Here is a 19885-nt window from a genome sequence, read left to right as displayed (position 1 = left end):
ACCACTGGTAAATTCTAATTTGTGTGTATGTGTTTAAGATTTTATTTGTTTGTTTATTTAATTGAGAGAGAGCATGAATGGGGGAGGAGAGGAGGGACAGGGATAAGCAGACTCTGCACTGAACAGGAAGCCCAATGTGGGGCAGTGTCCCAGGGACCCACGATCATGACCTGAGCTGAAACCAGGAGTTACTTAGCCAATTGAGCCACCCAGGTGCCCGTGATAAACTCAAGTTTTAAAGGTCAAAAGGGATGATGAGCCCTAGCAAAGAAAACTGGGAAATAGTAGAGTGTGATGGAAGCCAAGGAAAGGGGATGTCAAATAAGACAGAGAACAGCTATTGGAGCTGCTGAGAAGCCAAAAGAAGAGAACTTGAGGAATGTCGATTGAAATTCTTGATGTGGAGGTTATTGGTGATCTTGGTTAGAGCAGTTCAGTGGAGAATGCAGTGGCATATATATTTTCACATTGCTTTCTGAAATCAGGAATCAGCCTGCCATTAGTTCATTTACTGAAGTGGGGCTGTATTTCCAGCATCTAGGACAGAGTCTTCATTATAAGACACTGCTACTCAAGTTTTGGAAAAATCTACCAGGAGAATGAGGGTATGTAAATTTAAAGGTAGCTAAAAATGTTAACATCACTCACTTTGAGATAAAATTTTCCGTTTTTCCATTTATAATACTTCTTTGAGTGGGCTGTACAAGGCATGAACCATCATGTTAGATCATGCTCATTGATGGGAAAACAACTTTAAAATGTGATTGGATAATATTACTAGTCAATACATATGGAGCAGTTTGTATGAATGGAATGCCACTAGTTAATTTTAATCCTTTTCTAATAGTATGTAGTACAAGCTTATGCCTAGTATAAACTGCAGAAATTAAAAACATGGATAATTGGGAGTTACTAAGGATTCTGAGGTATTTATGGGTATTTTAGATGCATTAATATATTTTTTTAAAGATTCTATTTATTTATTTGAGAGCAAGAGCAGGAGTTAGGTGGCAAGTGGCAGAGGGAGAGGGAGAAGCAGACTCCCTGCTGAGCAGAGAGCGTGACATAGGGCTCAGCCCCAGGACCTTGGGATCATGACCTGAGCTGAAGGCAGAGGCTTAACTGATTGAGCCACCCATGCACCCCCTAGATGTATTAATATTTTTGAAAGCATTTTTAATATATTAGTATCAAATTATTGACTAAGATTGAAATGAGAGAGGGAGGCAAATCGTAAGAGGCTCTTAACTATAGGAAACAAACTGAGGAGTGCTGGAGGGGAGATGAGTGGGGGATAGGGTAACTGGGCATTAAGGAGGGCACTTGATGGAATGAGCGCTGGATGTTATATATGCAACTGATGAATCACTAAATTCTACCTCTGAAACTAATAACACACTATGTGTTAATTTTTTTAATTAAAAAAATTGATTAAGATTAATGTGTTTTCTATGACAGTAGGAATTTTGTTAAGAATTGTATTTAGGGGCACCCAGGTGACTCAGTCAGTTGAATGTCTGCCTTCAGCTCAGGTCATGATCCCAGGGTCCTGGGATCAAGGCACGCCCCCCCCCCCCCCCCCAGCAGGCTCCCTGCAGAGCCCTCTCCCTCTGTCTGCCCCTGTCATGCTTAAGCACTGTCTCTCATAAATAAATAAAATCTTCACTGGGTGTTATTCTGTAAGTTGGCAAATTGAACACGAATAAAACATAAATTTATTATTAAAATAAAATAAAATCTTAAAAGAAAAAAAGAAGTATTTTCTTTAAGGTGGGGTGGCGGAGAGCGAGGGGTAAAGGAAGAGAGAGAATTCCATCCCATGACCCTGAGATCATGACTCAAGCTGAAGTCAAATTAATTAGGGACGCCTGGGTGGCTCAGCGGTTGAGCATCTGCCTTTGGCTCAGGGCATGATCCCGGTCCAGGGATCACGTCCCACATTGGGCTCCCACAGGGAGCCTGCTTCTCCCTCTGCCTGTGTCTCTGCCTCGCTCTATGTCTCTCAGGAATAAATAAATAAAATCTTTGGGGGAAAAAAAAGGTAGGATTTTAAAACCATGAAATCAAATTAATTAATTATGATTTTATTTATTTTGAGAGAGGGAACATGAGCCAAGAGGGAGTGGGAGAAGCAAAATCCCCACTGAGCAGGGAACCTGATACAGGGCTTGATCCCAGGACCCTGGGATCATGACCTGAGCTGAAGGCAGACATTCAACTGACTGATATGACCAACTGAGCCACTTAAAATTATTTTTATAATGAATTTGTTTTCTTGGCAAATGCATAATTAGCTTACATGATATAAATGTATATATACATTTTTAAAAAAGATTTTGTATATTTATTTATGAGAGACATAGACAGAGACACAGGCAGAGGGAGAAGCAGGCTCCTTGTGGGGAGCCTGATGCAGCACTGGATCCCAGGATCCCGGGATCATACTCTGAGCCAAGGGCAGATGCTCAACCGCTGAGCCACCCAGGCATCCCTGCCCTTTCCCCTCTTCGTGTGAATTCCTGCTAATCCTTCAGCTTTTAGTTTAAATACTACTTCCTCAGAGGAGCTTTCTCTAATCCCCCAGAAGAGAATAAATTTCTCTAGTTTTTTGCTCTCTTAGCATAAACTAGATAAAGTAGGTTGTCTTTGCAGAGTTTTTGTCAAAATTGCAACAGAATTATTTCTTGTATAATTAGTCATCCCATCCTGCCCTGCATCCTTGAGTTTTCCATATAGGCACAGATCATGACTGTCTTGTTCATGACAGTATTCTAGTGCTTGTAGCCTAATGTCATTCAATATTTGTTGAATGAAAGGATGCCACTGAAAAGTTCGTGTGGTTTCTGTTAGAAGAAACTCTGGGACCAAAATTTTAAGGTGGCTGCAGAATAACAGATCCTATAGCTGGTCTAAGGCCCATTGGCAGGATTCCTGGGGATATCTGGATAGCTAGGTCTTGTTCTGTAATGCTGCTCTAAATTTAGTGTATACTTTGATGAATCTGTATTAGTCTAAGGCATCTGAGAAAGTTAAATGAGGACCTTATTCTTGACTGAGTATACCATAGTGTATTGTGTGTTCTGTGGGTCTCACTCTTCCACAAGTGTACCATGCCAAATTGTATGCTCTCTATAGTTATATTACAGATCATCAAAATGGGGAAAACCCTGTAATTTCAGGTGAAAAATTATTGAGTGATTGTTCTAAGCATTTTACAGTATGAATTAATTTAATCCTTATAATGTAGATTAGGGTTGGGGTTATTCTCATACAGATTAGGAAAATTAGATGCAGACAGGTAAAGTAACTTGCCCAACGTCACACTGCATAAGTAGAGTTAGGATTTAAATTCTAAATTCTGGCAGTGGAGTCTATGATCTTAACCTCTGCACTGTCCTATCTTGAGACATGGAAGTGGTCCTTCATCCAGAATAGTCTGTGTGCAGAATTTCTTCAGTTTTATGCATATTAAGATTGGGCTTGGAGGAAAGCAGTTGAGGCTGTTCTGGGAGACTCAGAAGCTGTATCAGTCAGTGGAGAATTTGCTGATACTCATCTTTCTAACTGAGTGACCTGATTTTCTTCTGTAGCCATCCTTTTACAAATCTTGTTTTGATTTACCAAGTCTCATCTCTCAGGTAACCTGAACATTGACACTTGCCAAATGGTGTCTTTAAGTTTATACATTTAATTTCCCTTAACACTGTAAGTTCATACATTTAATTCCCTTTCATCTTAATTATATAGATGATCAAAGAAATAGAAACATAGGGAAAAAGTTGTCACTGCCGAGATACAGGAAGGTTAGCCAAGAACTGTCAAGGTAAGACACCCTTTCATCCCCTCAGGAACCCCCTACCAGGTTTGGATAAATCCCTAAATGAACTCGAACTCCTGGAGCTCAGAGTTCACAGGGCTATTGTAAGTGTTGTTTTGTATATTCAGTTTTTATTTTCTGTGTTATGATTGTACAGAAGTGTTTGTAGCTGTTTCGTGTTCATAGTGCATCATTCCTTTTGTCAATCTCTTTATACTGATCTATATATCCAGCTGTCTATTTGATACTTCCTTTAGTGTGTCTTAAAAGCACCTCAAAGTAACATGACAAAAATCAAACTGTTTCTCAGTGGTCAAGTCAGAATCTATAACTTCTTTCTTCCTCCCACCTCCTTTATCCAATCTTTTTGTCTTCTACCTCTTACTTGATTTTGAAATCTGTTCTCTTCTTTCCATCCCTCTGCCACTATCCAAGGTAGGTTACCATTATATCTTACCTGAATTGCTGCATTATTTCTCCTAACTGGATTCCTGCCTCTAGTCTTGGTCTCTTCAAGTATAATCAGAATAATGATTCTAAAGTCACCTTCTTGCTTACAACCATGTAATACTTTTAGATTATCTCTACAATAAAGTCAGGGGTGTCTGGGTATGTCAGTTGGTTAAGTATCTGCCCTCAGCTCAGGTCGTGATCCCAGGGTCCAGGGATCAAGCCCCACATTGGACTCCCTGTTCAGTGGGGAATCTACTTCTCCCTCTGCCCCTCCCCCTGCTCATGCTCTCTTTCTCTCTCTCAAATAAAGTCTTAAAAATATTATCTCTGTAATAAAGCCATAAGTCTTTTACATAATCTATAAGACCATCATAATTGAGTCCTTGACTACTTTTTCAGATATACTCTTATACCATTTTCACCTTATGTTCTTCCATTCACCCATACTGAACAACTTCCATTAACTCTGTGTCTTCTGGGCCTTCACACAGGTCTACTTTTCACCTCTCACCTGACTTTTTTTTTTTTTTTAACTCATTTTATTTATTTATTTGTCAGAGAGAGAGAGAACATGGAAGCAGAAGGAGCAGCAGGCAGAGGGAGAAGCAGGCCCCCTGCTGAGCAAGGAGCCCCATGTGGGACTCGATCCCAGGACCTTGGTATTATGACCTGGGCTGAAAGCATATACTTCACTGACTGAGCCACGCAGGTGTCCTTCACCTGACAAACTTTCATGCATCCTTTGATTCTCAACTTGCACATCATTAGGTTATTTAGGTAACCTTCCCTGACTCATCCTGGTCTAGGTTAGATGCCCCCCGCCTTATGTTCCTGTAACACCGTGTTCTGTCTCTGTTGTAGCACTTATTACGCTTTATTGAAATTATTTATTTTATTGTTTCTCTTTTTTCTTAGACTATAAGCCCTGTGATAATAGAGAATTAGAATGTCTGTCTTTATCACCCTTCTCTTTCTAGGGGTCAGGCCAGTGCCTCACAATGCCTAATACATATTTATTGATAGAATGGATGACAGCTGACATTTTATGTTTGACTCAAGGAAGTAAGTTAGATGAACCAGTGAAAAATCTCTGAAGTCATGTATTTCATACTCTCATTCAGGAAGCTTGACTAGAGTAACTTTGAAAGTCAATTGAAGTAGTTTCCACTGGGCAGAGTAAAAAAAAATTCTTTCCTTTTTTTCCCCCCACCTTTAGTAGACTCCATGCCCAGCATGGAGCCCAATGCAGGGCTTGAAATCATGACCCTGAGATCAAGACCTGAGCTGAAATGAAGAGTCGGATACAACTGACTGAGCCACCCAGGTGTCCCCAAAAAAATTCTTTTAAAATTATCTTAAATGATTCTCCAAGGTCAGATAGGATGTACTTTTCATAGAAAGGTATGCTCATGCTTGTCTATAGGTTGGGAGGTTTTATGTGTAAGTTAGACTATTGATGTTATGCCCTCAAAATAAAGGATTCCTGAGTTCACTGCCTTTTTAAAGAAAATTGGATAAATCATCACTCCTAACCTATACATTGGCTCTTCTCTTACAATATTTATCTTGATTAAGAACAAATCTATCCTGGCTCTCGAGATAGAAACCTGGGAATTGACTTAGCCTCTCTTTGCCCTTATCCCTCAAAAGTGATTCACACTAATTGCTGCCTATTATCTTCTAACAAATCTGCCATCTTCCTTTTCTTAGGCCTCCAGTGTAGACTCTTGAAATAGCCCCTTTTGCCGTTTGCCACCTTATAATCTATCTCAAAAATGATCTTTCCAAAGTACAAGTTTGGCTTCTGTTTTTTTTTCTGATTAAGGCCCCTCATAACATAAACTCCAAGCTCTTTGTATGGTATACAAAGACCATCATACTTTTGCCCTTGCATTATTCTTCCAATTTAATCTTTTCCCATAGTTCCCTTCCTATATATCACAATCAAGTAATAACTGATTTCCTTATAGTTGGCTGAAATCATACTGTTTCACATCATTGTACATTTATCTAGAATGCTTTCACCTCTTTCAGGAAGTAGATCCTGATTTGGTATTCCCCACCCCAAAAGTAGAATTAGCTATTATCCCCATATCTGGAACATATGTTATACCACACTCTTAATTATTTGACTAGTGAACTGTAACTTCTTGAAGTCAAGAACTCTGGTCTTATTTCTCTGCATTTGTAGAAAACCTAACAGTGTGTGTTAGGTTTTCTTGGGCTGCCCAACAAGTACCACAATCTGAGTGGCTTAAAACGATAAAAATGTATTGCCTCACAGTTCTGCAGTCTAGAAGTCCTAAGTCAAGGTGTTGACAAGATCATGCTCCTTTTGAAACCTCTAGGGAATCTTTCCTTCCTCTTCCTACGTTCTAGTGGTTTGCTGTCAATCTTTGGTGGTGTTCCTTGGCTTGCAGCTGCATAACTCCAGTCTCTATCTTTGCTGTCACATGGCTTTCTCCCTGTGTCTGTCTTCATGTGGCTGTCTCCTTATAATGACACCAGTCATATGAATTAGGGGCCCATTCTACCTCTGTATGACTTCATGGAAACTAATTACATCTGCAATTATAGGTTACCTTATAGGTAACATTCTGAGGTATGGGGATATAGGACTTTCAAACCATATCTTTTGTTGGGAAGAGAGAATAATTCAGTCTGTAACAAGTATTTAGCACATAACAGATACTTAATAGATAATTTACTGAATTGAAATATAAATGAAATACATGTAATGTATTCATGGCATAAAATTAAAAGCTTTTTTATTATGATTTTTTAATTTGCTAGGTACGAAGTATCTTTCAGATTTATCTGTTTCCGAGCACCCCAGGGTGGCTCAGGGGTTTAGCGCCGCCTTCAGCCCAGGGCCTGATCCTGGGGACTCAATCCCAGGTCTCCAGGATCACACCCTGGGCCGAAGGCGGCGCTGAACCCCTGAGCCCCCCGGGGTTCCCTGAAACACTTTTTAGATTCTAAGAGTTGTAGTTAATGGAAAAATAAAATAGGAAGTGTATGTCATTCTCAGTAAATAAGAAAAACACAGTAACCTTATTTCTAGTTTTGTAAAGGAGCCGTACTTCCCACGGTTTGTTTTATTTTCTTTTGCTTCTGGCTTTGTCAGTCACTGGTCTGTTAGTTGAGACATGACTGCTTTTTAGATCATATCCGAGTTTCCGTAGATAGCACCGAAAGTTACATAGGGGATCTCCTAAAAGCAGGTAGCAGTGTTGAGTGTGTTTACCTTTGATGGATACCTTCACCATCCCCGGATTATTTATATTCCATTAGCTATAGATGTAGTCTGGTTTATCTGATTTTTTATGGCTTGTGATTTTTGCATCCTAAGAAACTTTTGCCTACCCCAAGTTGACAAATATAATATATAATATATATCCTATGATTTATAATATATTTTATATATTATATTGTTTATATTATTTAAATATAATATCCTATGATTTCTTCCAGAATTTTTCTAGTTTTAGGCTTTAGATTTATTTTATTATTTTATTTTATTTTATTTATTGTTATTATATTTTAAGTAGGCTTCAAGCCTAGTGTGGAGCCCAATTTGGGGCTCGAACTCACAACCCTGAGATCAAGACCTGAGCTGAGATGAAGAGTTGGACACAACTGACTGAGCCACGCAGGCACTCCCTTATGTTTTAGATTTAGGTCTATGATCCATTTGAATTAATTTTTATGTATAGTTTAACTGAAGGTGTTTTTTTTTTTTAATGGCTGTCCAATTGAATTAGCATTATTTAAAGATTAAAAGATTTTCCTTTACTATTGAATTGCCTTTGCCTTTTGAAGAAAATCAATTGACCAAATATGTGTGGGTCTGTTTCTGGACACTCGTTCTGTTCTAGTGATGTGTATTTCTATTCTTTTGTCAGTACCCCATGATATAGATTGCTATAGCTTGAAATTATTCTAAGCCTTAAAATCGGGTGTAGTGAGTTCTCCAACTTTAAAGATATTTGTTTTGGTTAGTCTAGATCTTTTGCATTTCCATATAAATTTTAGAATCAATTTATCTATTTCTTTAAGCTTCTTTAAGCCAACTGAAATTTTGATTGGAATTGTGTTGAATATATAGATCAGTTGGGAATAATACCAACCTAACAATCTTAAATACAGTACTCATCTCTATTTATTGATGTCACATTTAATTTCTCTCAACAGTGTTTTGTAGTTTTAAGTATAGAAGTCTTAGATACGTTTTGTTAGATCTATTCCTAGGTGTTTAATACTTTTGGCACTACTATAAATAGAGTTTTTAAAATTTAATTTTCTACTGTTTTGTTGCTAAGTATATAGAAATTAATAGATTTTAAAAAATATTAATTATGTACTTGACTACTTTGCTAATAAATTCATTTATGAGTTCTAGCAGTTTCATGAATTCTTTGGAATTTTCAACATAAACAGCAATATCATCTACCTGTAAAAATAGTTTACTTCTTCTAATTTTTCTGTTTTATTTCTTTTGATGCATTATTTCAGTGTTACAGTGTTGAATAAAAGTGATGCAAGTGAGCATTCCTGTCTTACTCTTGATCTTGGGAGAAAATAATTCAGTCTTTTAATATTAAGTTTAATATTAGCTGTAGAATTTTTATAGATATCCATTGTCAGCTTGAGGAAGTCCTATTATTAGCTTATTAAGGGTTTTTAATTGTTCATGAACATTTAATTTTGCAAGTGCTTTGTCTGCATCTGTTGGGATGATGATGTCATGGTTTTTCTCCTGTGAAATGTTAATATGTTGAATTATATTGGTTGATTTTTGAATGGTCAGCCAACTTTCCATTCCTAGGATAAGTCTTACTTGGTCATGATGTATTATTACCCACTGTATATATTGTTGGATTCATTTTGCTAATGTTTTGTAAAGGATTTTTGCATAAAATAAAGAATGTTGATCTGTAATTTTCTTTATTGTAAGATTTTTATCAGGTTTTGTAGTAGGGTTATGCTGGCCTCCTCAGACAAGTTAAGTAGTGCTCCCTTCTATTTTTTGAAAATATTTGCATAATTTTGGTATTATTTCTTCTTTGTGTGTTAGAATTTACCAGTGAAATCTTTTTCTTTTTCTTTTTCTTTTAAGATTTTATTTATTTATTGAGAGAGAGAGTGAGCATGAGCTGGGAGTGGGGAGCAGCAGAGTGAGAAGAAGAAGCAGACTCTCCACAGAGCAGGGAGCCCAAGGTGGGGCTTGATCCCAGGACCCCAAGATCATAACCTGAGATGAAGGCAGACACCTAACTGAGCCATGGCTACATGGCTGATACATGGCTAGTAAGATTTTCTTTTTTTTTTTTTCTTGTGTCAATCTTTGTCATTCATCAGGAATTGAGATTTAGTAGTATTAAAACAACAGCAACACCAAATCCTTTGAAAGTTTCAGAAACTTATAAAGAGAAGGATTTTAAGGGCTGTGGGGCATATTGTTGTAACTGAAGTGAGGTGAAAGCCAACTAGACATTCATTGGTATTTGGCTGGTAACTCACTTTTGTCAGGTTTTGGAAAAGTGACTAATTTTTTCATAGCCTTTTTTTTCTAAAAAGTTTTTCTCAATTGTTTGAAAGGAAAGCATTTTCATGGACCTTCTTTACACCCAGTGCTGTGTTAAATCATTTTTTGTCATAATGTTATTTAAAATAGTATATATAAACATAACATTTATGTTAATAAGACAGCTGTAAACCAAAATAGTTTCATAAATTCAAAGTTAAATTATAAAACCAACATAAATTCAAATTAACATTAATGTGATAGGGAACCAGATTTGAGACAACATCTTTCTACCATTACATTGTCAGAAGAAATGTAGTGTGTTAAAAGCATAGGCTCTGAAATAAGACTGAAGTTCAGATTTTGACTCCACTCCTGCTTTGTTCAAGTGACTTAGTTTACTCATTTATAAGATGAAGAAAATAATTTATTTAACTTACTAGAATTACTGATATAATTAGGATTATTGGTATGTCAAGTCCCAGAATAGTATCTGGTAATTAATAATTGTTCAATAAATATTAGCTGTAACAATAATTAGTTTTATGTTATTCTACTGAAACCTTAATGATCAGTTTTGGGTTTAATGGTAGAAAGCCTAGGGGCAACCCGGGTGGCTCAGTTGGTTAAGTATCTGCCTTTGGCTCAGGTCATGATCCCAGGATCCTAGGAATGAGCCCTATATTGGGCTCCTTGCTCAGGGGAGAGCCTGCTTCTCCCTCTTGCTCTGTCCTTACCCCCACTCATGCTCACTCTCTTTCTCAAATAAGTAAATAAAATCTTAAAAAAAATAGTGTGGAAAATCTGACTAAATTTAATGGATTTCTGATTTTGACTTTAATAATATAAATACTAATATATAGAATGTCTGCTTGTCTAAAGTTATCATACAGTGTGGTAATAATAAATTTGTAGCTTTGTTTGCTAATTTAGGATAACTAAGTTTCATACTTAACCTAAACTCTACTTGCTAGTCAGGGCTTTTTGAGTTTAGTTTTGTTTTTAAGATTTATTTATTTATTAGAGAGAGCAAGTGAGCAGGGGAGAGGGGCAGAGGGAGAGGAGGAGAGAGAATCCCAAGCAGACTCCCCCGCTAATGTGGGGCTTGATGCAGGGCTCAATCTCACGACCCGGAGATCATGACCTGAGCTGAAACCAAGAATCAGAGGCTTAACTGACTGAGCCACCCAGGTGCCCTTCTTTGAGTTTGTTTTTAGTCAAGTGTCACCTGAAAACTCTAAAGCTAAGTGTCTAATCCAGTCTTTGCCCATATCATATATGGGAAAATACTATCTGAAGTTAATTTTAATTTTTGAAAATCTAGAAAAGGCATTTTTCAGCATAGAGCTTATCATCAGACTGTTGAAGCAAATTAGTAGGTTCTAGAACTGACTTCATTTTCAGCAGTTCAGAAGTATCTTAGTTGTCTTCTTCTTGATTCTATTTTTTTAAAGAATTTATTTATTTATTCATGAGAGACAGAGAGAGACAGAGAGAGAGAGAGAGAGAGAGGGGGAGAGGTGCAGAGACACAGGGAGAGGGAGAAACAGGCTCCATGCAGGGAGCCCAACATGGGACTCGATCCCGGGACTCCAGCATCACGCTCTGGGCCAAAGGCAGGCACTAAACTGCTGAGCCACCCAGGGATCCCCTTCTTGATTCTATTTTCTATTAAATTTAGAATATATTGCAGTATATTGGTAGCTATTCCTTGTCAGCTTGGACTCAATCCATTTAATTACCCTAAATACCAACCAATTATGCTCTCATAACTACATTGGTTAACATTGGTTGCCTGGCTGAAATATATTAATAACGATACTGGAAAAATATTTTCATTTTATGATACTCAGGAAAAGTTTAAGAGCCTCTTCATGAGATTGCTAGTGAATTTCAGAATGTAATAAAGTGACTAATGATTACTACGTATTGATTCTTAAAGGTTGGTGATCGTTTTAGAATTAAGTAGATAAGCTTTTAACAAAATTTAAAATTATATCTACTTTATTTTTTATTATAATTTTTTTTTCTGGCTTGTGGGACCTTCAGCAAAGGTACTAGTTTACTTACTACTGTATGTAGCTTTTGCCTGAACAGTAAGCTCCTTGGAGTTCTACGTGCATATATAATTTTGTGTTTTGATTCTGCCACATTTTTACATGTTTGAACTGTGAAAACATCTTCATCAAATATTGGGCCACAATGTATATATTTTTTATATGAACAATATATTTATTTCAACTCCTTTTTATTTTCTCATTTATCCTGTGACACGTAAAAGTGTTGTATTGCTTCAGTATTACATCTGCCATTTTCATGATGTCAAATCATGATGCCTTTCATTTGATAATTATTAATGCAAAAGACAAGATTTGTATTTATATTTGCTAAGAAGAAAACAACACAAACAGGTATCCCAAGAAATTGAAAGTTGAGTCATGTCACTTTAGGTGATTATGGATAATAATGTGAGTATAGATACAAAGGCAATATTTGGATGCAATGTGATTTTTTACATAACTCATTATATGCTTATATTAATCATATTTTTATTAGAATCAAAGTGAAAACAGTTACAAACATTTTGGCATAGAATTATAGACCTCGTAGTAATTTATTTGTGGAGTCCAATCTAAGAAACCATTGTACTTGGGGGATGATGCAGAGAAATTGAAGGATTTTGCTCTGAGGTTCCAAAAACCAGAGATGGATATTATTTTTTGTGTATCAGTTAGTAGTTGAGTTCAACTTTATGTAATCAAATATGCCAACAACAGTGGCTTTAGCAAGATCAGGGCATTATCTTTCTTTATGTAACAGAGAATCCTAGATAGTTCAGAGTTGATACAGTGGTTCTATGATGTCAACAGGGACCCAAGCCAGGACCTCTGGTTCTTCTCTTCTATCTTGAAGTTCTTATTTCATGTTCCTAACAAGGCCTCTAGAGCTCCAGCCATCATGTCCTTGTTCCAGGAAGAAAGAAAGGGAAGGACAAAGGCAAAAAGGCAAAAATTCAACAAGTCTGTGTTTTTGAGGGCTTTCACAACCCCCACTCAGTGACTTTTATTTATATACTGTTGGCCAGAACTGTGTCATGTGACGATTCCTATTTCAAGGGAAGTTAGGAAATGTGTTTTAGGTAAGCATATTGCTGCCTCAACAAATTGGGATGCTCTGTAAGGAAAAAGAGAGAATAGATACTAGGTAGACAAATAGTCTCTGCCATACAAATTAAGTAGATATATTAAGAAAGCTTAAAAAATAAACATTAGAAACCTCAGTCTTTTTTTAAACTAAGTTTTTTATTTTAATTCTAGTACGCTTGAAACTAATACAGTATTGTATTAGTTTAATACACAAGTGTACAATATAGTGATTCGCCAATTCTATACATTACTCAGTGCTCATTGGCCTAAGTGTACCAGCCTTTCTCTTTTACCTGCATTTTTACTTTAAAGTTATATGCAAGGCATATAAACGTCCCTAAATTCCTAAAGTATAAAGGGAACATGAAGATCATATAGACCTGACATATTAGCTTAGAGGTAATTAGACTTGTCTTAGGCCATAGACATCAGTTCCAGGACTAGAATTGAAATTCCCAACTTCTACACCAGTTCCTGTTCTTTCCTTTTACTGTGCTGCTTCATAAAATGTGGTAGCCCCTATATTACTCTCCTATGCACAATACAGCTGTGGTTTGGTTATACCACTGGGGAGAAAATCCTCTGTTCCCTTCAATGATTATAGTAAAAGTGATAGGGAAATGTCATGTTTCTTACTTGAGGGTCTTAAATGTTTATTTTGTTAGTGTTGATGGCACTGCCAGTATTTATATATTTATTCATTCATTTATTTATCATCATCAATAGATTATAAGGTCTCAGGAACAGATCATATCATATTAATATCTCTATCCCCAACTAGATCCTCATCGATGAATGAAAAATTGTAGCCCTTTATACTAAAATTTTTAAATAAATAAAAAAATTAAAAATTATGTTTTCTGTCCTCAGGGAATTCTCAGGCAGGTTTGGGAGACAAAGATGTCAATGATAACAGAAACAGAGATCTCTTGAGATGATAGAAGTGCAAGTGAAGAGAATCTAAATAAATATCTGAGGTTGAAAGGAGGTCTAGAAAGACGTCAACAGGAGGCAGTCCCAAGTCCAGTTTTGAAAGGGTTTTCCAAATGAAAAAAGAAGAGGGCTGCATATCAAGCCAAAGAACAAATTTTTAGAGGCCCAGTAGGCATGAGAAACTGTTTAGAGGAGACCATTAGAAATGTGGGAGAAAAGCCCGTAGTAATGGGAAATGAGGCTTGAGGAGTTGACGGCGGCCATGACACATCACAGACACCTCATAACATGTGAAAGGATTTGAGTTTACCTAACTGCTGATGGGGTGCCATGAAGGTTCAGATGTGCCCTTTTGTACGGCCACCTGACATGACACATCTTGATACCTTAGTGCAGAGCCCACCCACATTGAGGCACCACTTGTCACTCACAGCTACAGATGAACAGGACAGACTAAACAATACATCAAGATCCTCGTTCCTCCCCCCCACCCAATTCTCCCCAGGATCTCCCCTTTATCAGAAACTTCCTTGACCTTTCTAATCATATGCAGACTCTACATGTCCCATTTTACTTTTTTTGCCCATTATGTTGTCCTCAGTGTTACCCAGTCAAGGACACATAACAAGTGATTCTTTTTGAGCTCCACCCAATTACAAATGGTTTACTCCTATTTGGTAGCTGGTTATCCTTGAGTGCCCAGGAAGCTCAGAAGTGGAATAAACCAGACACATCTCTGACCTCCAGATTGTTAGATGAAAGGCACTATTTCAGGAATTTCAGACAGCACAGAGGCAGAATGCCTGCTCCTAACACTTGGTTAGAGTCCTGGCACCTGGCCCACTCATCCTTGCTTCTGGTCTGCAGACTGCTTGTGCCCCTGACCCCAGCAGGTACCCTGTAGTGGCTTTCCTCCTAGCCCATTCTCCCTTCCCTGCTAAAGACTTTTCTTCCCCACTATAGCATTTCATTCTCTCCTTGGACTCTCGGTTACATCATTTGTTTTCTGGTGCCCAGGAGAGGATTGACTTCCCTTCTGTGCCTCATCCTAGAATGGACCTAAGCCTTCATGCTTCTGCCTTTAGTAATGAAGTTTCTGATTGCAGAGGGTAAAGTTGGAAGTGTACTTCCTTGGTTAATATAGATAATGCACACAACGTATTATTAAGGGGCTGACTTAGAGGCCCCTCTTTTGTGATTTTGGAAGTAAAATATACCATGAAAAAGCTCGCCTCTTTTTTAGTGCTCGATAGTTTTTTATTTCTTTCCCACTTTTTTTCCTCATGCAGGTATTTTTTAGGCAAGTATTATTATAACAATAAAGAAAATTAACAAAAATCTTGTCTCACAGCCATAAGGCATCACTGCTTTTTACTTTTCCCTGTAAGTCTCTGTTCATGGGCAGTGACATCAACTAGATAACAGTTTTGGAGTATGTTTCTTTTTTATGCCACATGATCATAGTTCAAGGAAATTGAAGTAATGGAGGTTTGGGACTATCTTGGGTAATAATGGCTTCTTATTTTGATTATTTCCCTTTAGGAAAGACACTGCTGATCCTGTAACATGGAGGATTGCCTTCATACTTCATCTGAGAATCTGTCCAAATTGGTCAGCTGGGCCCACAGCCATGGGACCATTTGCAGCCTCATCCCAAACCTGAAACACTTGCTTTCGGAAGGTTCCCATGGGAACCTCACAGCAATGTGGGGCTGTAGTGCTGGCCATGCTTATCACTGGCCCCTGACAGCTACTTGCAGAGCTGGGTCCCAAGAGAGGGTCTGTTTCCAGGATAACAGAAGTTTTAACTCTGATAGTCCCAGTATAATTGGAGTACCATCAGAGACACAAACTAGCCCTGTTGAAAGGTACCCTGGGAGACCAGTGAAAGCGAAGCTAGACTGTAATCGGACCAGAGACTCTTGTGACTTCTCTTATTGCAGTGAGCCCTCTGAACTGGATGAAGCTGTTGAAGAATATGAAGATGAAAACACCTTGTTTGACATGGTTTGTGAGTCTTCTGTTACAGACGAGGATAGTGACTTTGAACCCCAAACCCAAAGGCCTCAAAGCATTGCTCGAAAAAGGCCTGGAATAGTCCCATCTTCTCTCCATTCCAGCTCCCAGGCTCAAATGGTTGATGAATGCAGCAATGATGTCATCATTAAGAAAATCAAACAAGAAATTCCCGAAGATTATTATATTGTGGCGAATGCAGAGCTGACTGGAGGGGTAGATGGACCAGCCCTGTCATTGACACAGATGGCAAAACCCAAGCCTCAGACTCATGCTGGTCCCTCTTGTATAGGGTCAGCCAAGCTGATTCCCCATGTAACATCTGCCATTGGCACAGAGCTAGACCCACATGGTGTGTCTGCATCTCCCTCTGTCATGTCCAGACCAATCGTCCAGAAGACTGCCAGGGTATCTCTGGCTTCACCAAACAGAGGACCCCCTGGTGCCCATGGCACCAACCAGCAGGTGGCTATGCAGATGCCTGTGAGCACATCCCATCCTAACAAACAGATCAGCATCCCTTTGTCTGCCCTGCAGCTGCCTGGACAGGATGACCAAGTTGCTTCTGAAGAGTTCCTGCCCCATCTGCCCAGCCAGGTCTCTTCCTGTGAGGTAGCTCTTTCTCCCTCAGTTAACACAGAGCCAGAAGTGAGTTCCAGTCAGCAGCAGCCCCCAGTCGCTCCAACCATAACCACTGAGGCCACAGCACAGTGCATACCAGGTATGGCACATGAGGTGACAGGGTCCCTCATCCATGTACATCAGAGAATTCTGCGCCGCCAGTACTTTTGAAACCATTGGCTCGCTTTGCTAGCTTTCAGGCCTTTATTACTCTCAGAAAGATAGAAATAATGAAATCTGTTCCATCCAGGTGATACTCTGAAGGAAATTCATCGGAGTTGAGGCCATCCATCCAGTTAAGTGTACCCAGGGCTGAGAGGACAGCTGTAGGATTGTGCTGTTGATATTGCATGGCTAGATTTAAGATCTGTATCTGATCTTAAGCTGAATAATTTCCACTTTTTTGATGTTTTAAAGATTTTATTTATTTTAGAGAGGAAAAAGTGTGCAAGTGGGAGTAGGGGCAGAGAGAAGGAGAGAGAGAATCTCAAATAGACTCCGTGCCGAGTGCGGAGCCTGATGCAGGACTTGATTTCACAACCCTGAGATCATGACCTGAGCCAAGACCAAGAGTTGGACACGTAACTGACTGAGACACTAAGGTCCCCCAAGCTGAATAATTTTTGTATATTAATGTTATCTTTGAAAAAAAAAAGTTTATCCTCTCCTATCAGTATTAAAGCATTTGGTGGTTGTTTGAAGCCAAAATGATACGATGTTGGGTTAGGCATACAATGACGATAGAACTAGTGTTTCTCCATTATTATATATTTGTCTGAACGAACTTGGCCTTTCTATTCATTTTAGTGGGTGCAGCAGTTTAGAACAAGTGTTTTAAAAAGCAACGAATAATTCTAGAAGTATTTTATCTTTTATCTCACAATTAAAAGAGTCCAATAACTTGCATTACTGGAATATATGGGCTTGACTGAAATGGATTGAGAGGAGAGGGAAATAATTGTATGAAGTCTCTACCTAATTTTGACATTCTAATGTTCTGTAATTCTAACATGCATTATTTATTTAATGTGGGCTATTACTATATAGAGAGGCTTCGATGTCATGCATTTGGGTTCATTATTCAAATCTAATAAGCCAGAAGTAGAAACACGGACAAGAATGAACAGACATACAGAACAGAATATATAGAAAGAAATTTGTGACACATTTTGGTTTGTTTCATTTTAATCCCTCTCAAGGAAGTCATGTATTTTGGGAAAAGTTTCCTAGAAGCTGACAGTACCTGTGCCTTTATGAAATTTGTGATTTTATTGATGCAGTCTTGGTATTATTAATAAAATATACAATGAAAATATTCGTATCCTGATTCAAAACTATGCTTTTCAGTTTATTCATTTTTCTTTCTTTTTAAAATAATGGCTTTACTGAGATATAATTCACATACCATAAAATATGCTCTTTTATAAAGTATACAACAGTTCAGTGGTTTTTAGTATATTTACAGAATTGTACAACCATCACCACTATCTAGTTCAAAACACTGTCATTACCCCAGAAAGAAACTCATGCCCATTAGCCGTCCCTCTTTTTTCCTTCCAGCACATCAACCATTGACCTACTTTATGTCTCTATGGATTTACATATTCTGCACATTTCATAAAAATTGAATCAAAGCATGTGGCCTTTGGTGACTGCCTTTTGCATTCAGCATACTTTTTTTAAAGGTTAATTTACATTGTAGTATGTATCAGAATTTCTTTTTATTGGCAGATAATATTTCATTATATGGATATACCATAGTTTGTTTTTCCTTTCATCAGTTGATGGATATTGAGGGTTTTTTTCTGTTTTTTGGCTATCATGGGTAATGCTAATAACACTCGTATACGAGTTTTTGAGTGGATATAACTTGGGCAACTACCTAGAAGTGGAATTGCTGAGTGTATATGATAACTCTATGTTTACCTTTTTGAGGAGCTGCCAAACTGTTTTCCAAAGTAGCTCTACCATTTAAAAATCACCAGCAATGTAAGAAGTTTCCTGTTTCTTAACATACTGACCAATATTTGGTTATTTTCCATTAGAAAAATGGTATTTATCCTGTTTGGTACATGAAGTAATATCTCATTGTGGTTTTGATTTCCATTACTTTAGTGACTAACGATGTTGAACTTTTTAACAGTATGGTCTTCGGCATAATTTAGACATTTTTTTTTTTTATTAGGCTGGTTAGTCTTTGTACGAGGTAGGAAATCTGACTCTTCATGCATATAGGATAGAAGTAGTACCTTTTCACTTAAAGTTTTATCTGGTTTATTTATTTGTGTGTCACCCCCCCCCCTTTTTAAATAAAATAGGAGACAGCCTGACAGAGTTTTCTTTTTTTTAAAGATTTTATTTATTCATGACACACACACATACACACAGATACAGAGAGAGAGAGAGAGAGAGAGAGAGAGAGAGAGAAGCAGAGACACAGACAGAGGGAGAAGCAGGCTCCATGCAGGGAGCCTGATGTGGGACTCGATCCCGGGTCTCCAGGATCATGCCCTGGGCTGAAGGCAGGCGCTATACCACTGAGCTACCCAGGGATCCCCCTGACAGAGTTTTCTATATTCTCACTTTATATTTGAGGGTAGAATTCAGAATAGTATTTTTTTGCAAAGTGGTCCAGGATACCAAAACAGGTTATAGTAAGACTGTTGTATTACACATCCTTCCACGAACTTACCCCAGCACCCTTCTACTAACTTATTGCAGCTTAGTAATATTATTTATTACCCCATCCACTAACTCACCCCAGATTTCATTGCATCTGCCTAGTGGGTAGTGAATGAAACATTGAGGCCCTTTACTAAACAAAACATGAATATCTTATTATGTAATTGTTTTGGGAAAGAAATTCAGCCTATTTGTAAAAGAAATATTTTAATGTATTTATTTTTGTATAGATTACATTCTCTTAGGTTTTTTTCCTTCTCAATGAAGTTGCACTTTTTTTTTGAAATTGCAATTTTTTATAATAGCTATAAAAAGCAGGTATGGCCAAGTATAGCACATAATGAATATAATCATAAACTTTGATTTAGCTTTACTCTTGCAAAGAGAATTGGTTTGGCTTGGAGTTGAATCTTTAAGGAAAAACAGTATGAGTCACTGGTAATGGGAATTTCCTAAGGAATCATCCTGATGTTTTGATCCATTTTTCTTTGGAAGGTATTATATTGCTAAGATATTATTAGCTTTAAAGAAATACTATTTTTATTTCTTTATACAAATAGCTTACTAGAAATATCTCTATACTAGGAACTATCATTGGAACAAAACTCTGACATTTTTCTTTTATGGGAGTTTTATAAAGTTAACTTATAATTTACCTGTTCTATAGAGCCCAAATTAGGGTCTGTCCTC

At 37.7% G+C, this 19885-nt stretch overlaps 1 protein-coding gene across 7 annotated transcripts in view; it reads left to right on the top strand.

Annotated features, from left to right (window-relative positions):
• KIAA1958 (KIAA1958 ortholog) overlaps positions 1-19885 on the top strand; it is a 148070-nt gene that overhangs the window by 55149 nt on the left and 73036 nt on the right. For 6 of the 7 annotated variants that reach the window (XR_011995417.1, XR_011995419.1, XM_072727665.1 and 3 more), the window contains one exon: positions 15419-16613. Coding sequence is in view for 4 of the 7 variants with exons in the window: in XM_072727665.1 (XP_072583766.1) it covers positions 15443-16613 (1171 nt within the window). In the remaining 3 variants the exon portion in view is untranslated. Of the gene's footprint in view, positions 1-9476; positions 9581-15418; positions 16614-19885 lie in introns of those variants that run through there. The other variant, XR_011995418.1, reaches the window with a different exon arrangement.

This window comes from Vulpes vulpes, chromosome 12 (assembly GCF_048418805.1).
Source record: "Vulpes vulpes isolate BD-2025 chromosome 12, VulVul3, whole genome shotgun sequence".
Classification (NCBI taxonomy): Eukaryota; Metazoa; Chordata; class Mammalia; order Carnivora; family Canidae; genus Vulpes; species Vulpes vulpes.
This window is presented reverse-complemented; position numbering and strand designations above follow the sequence as displayed.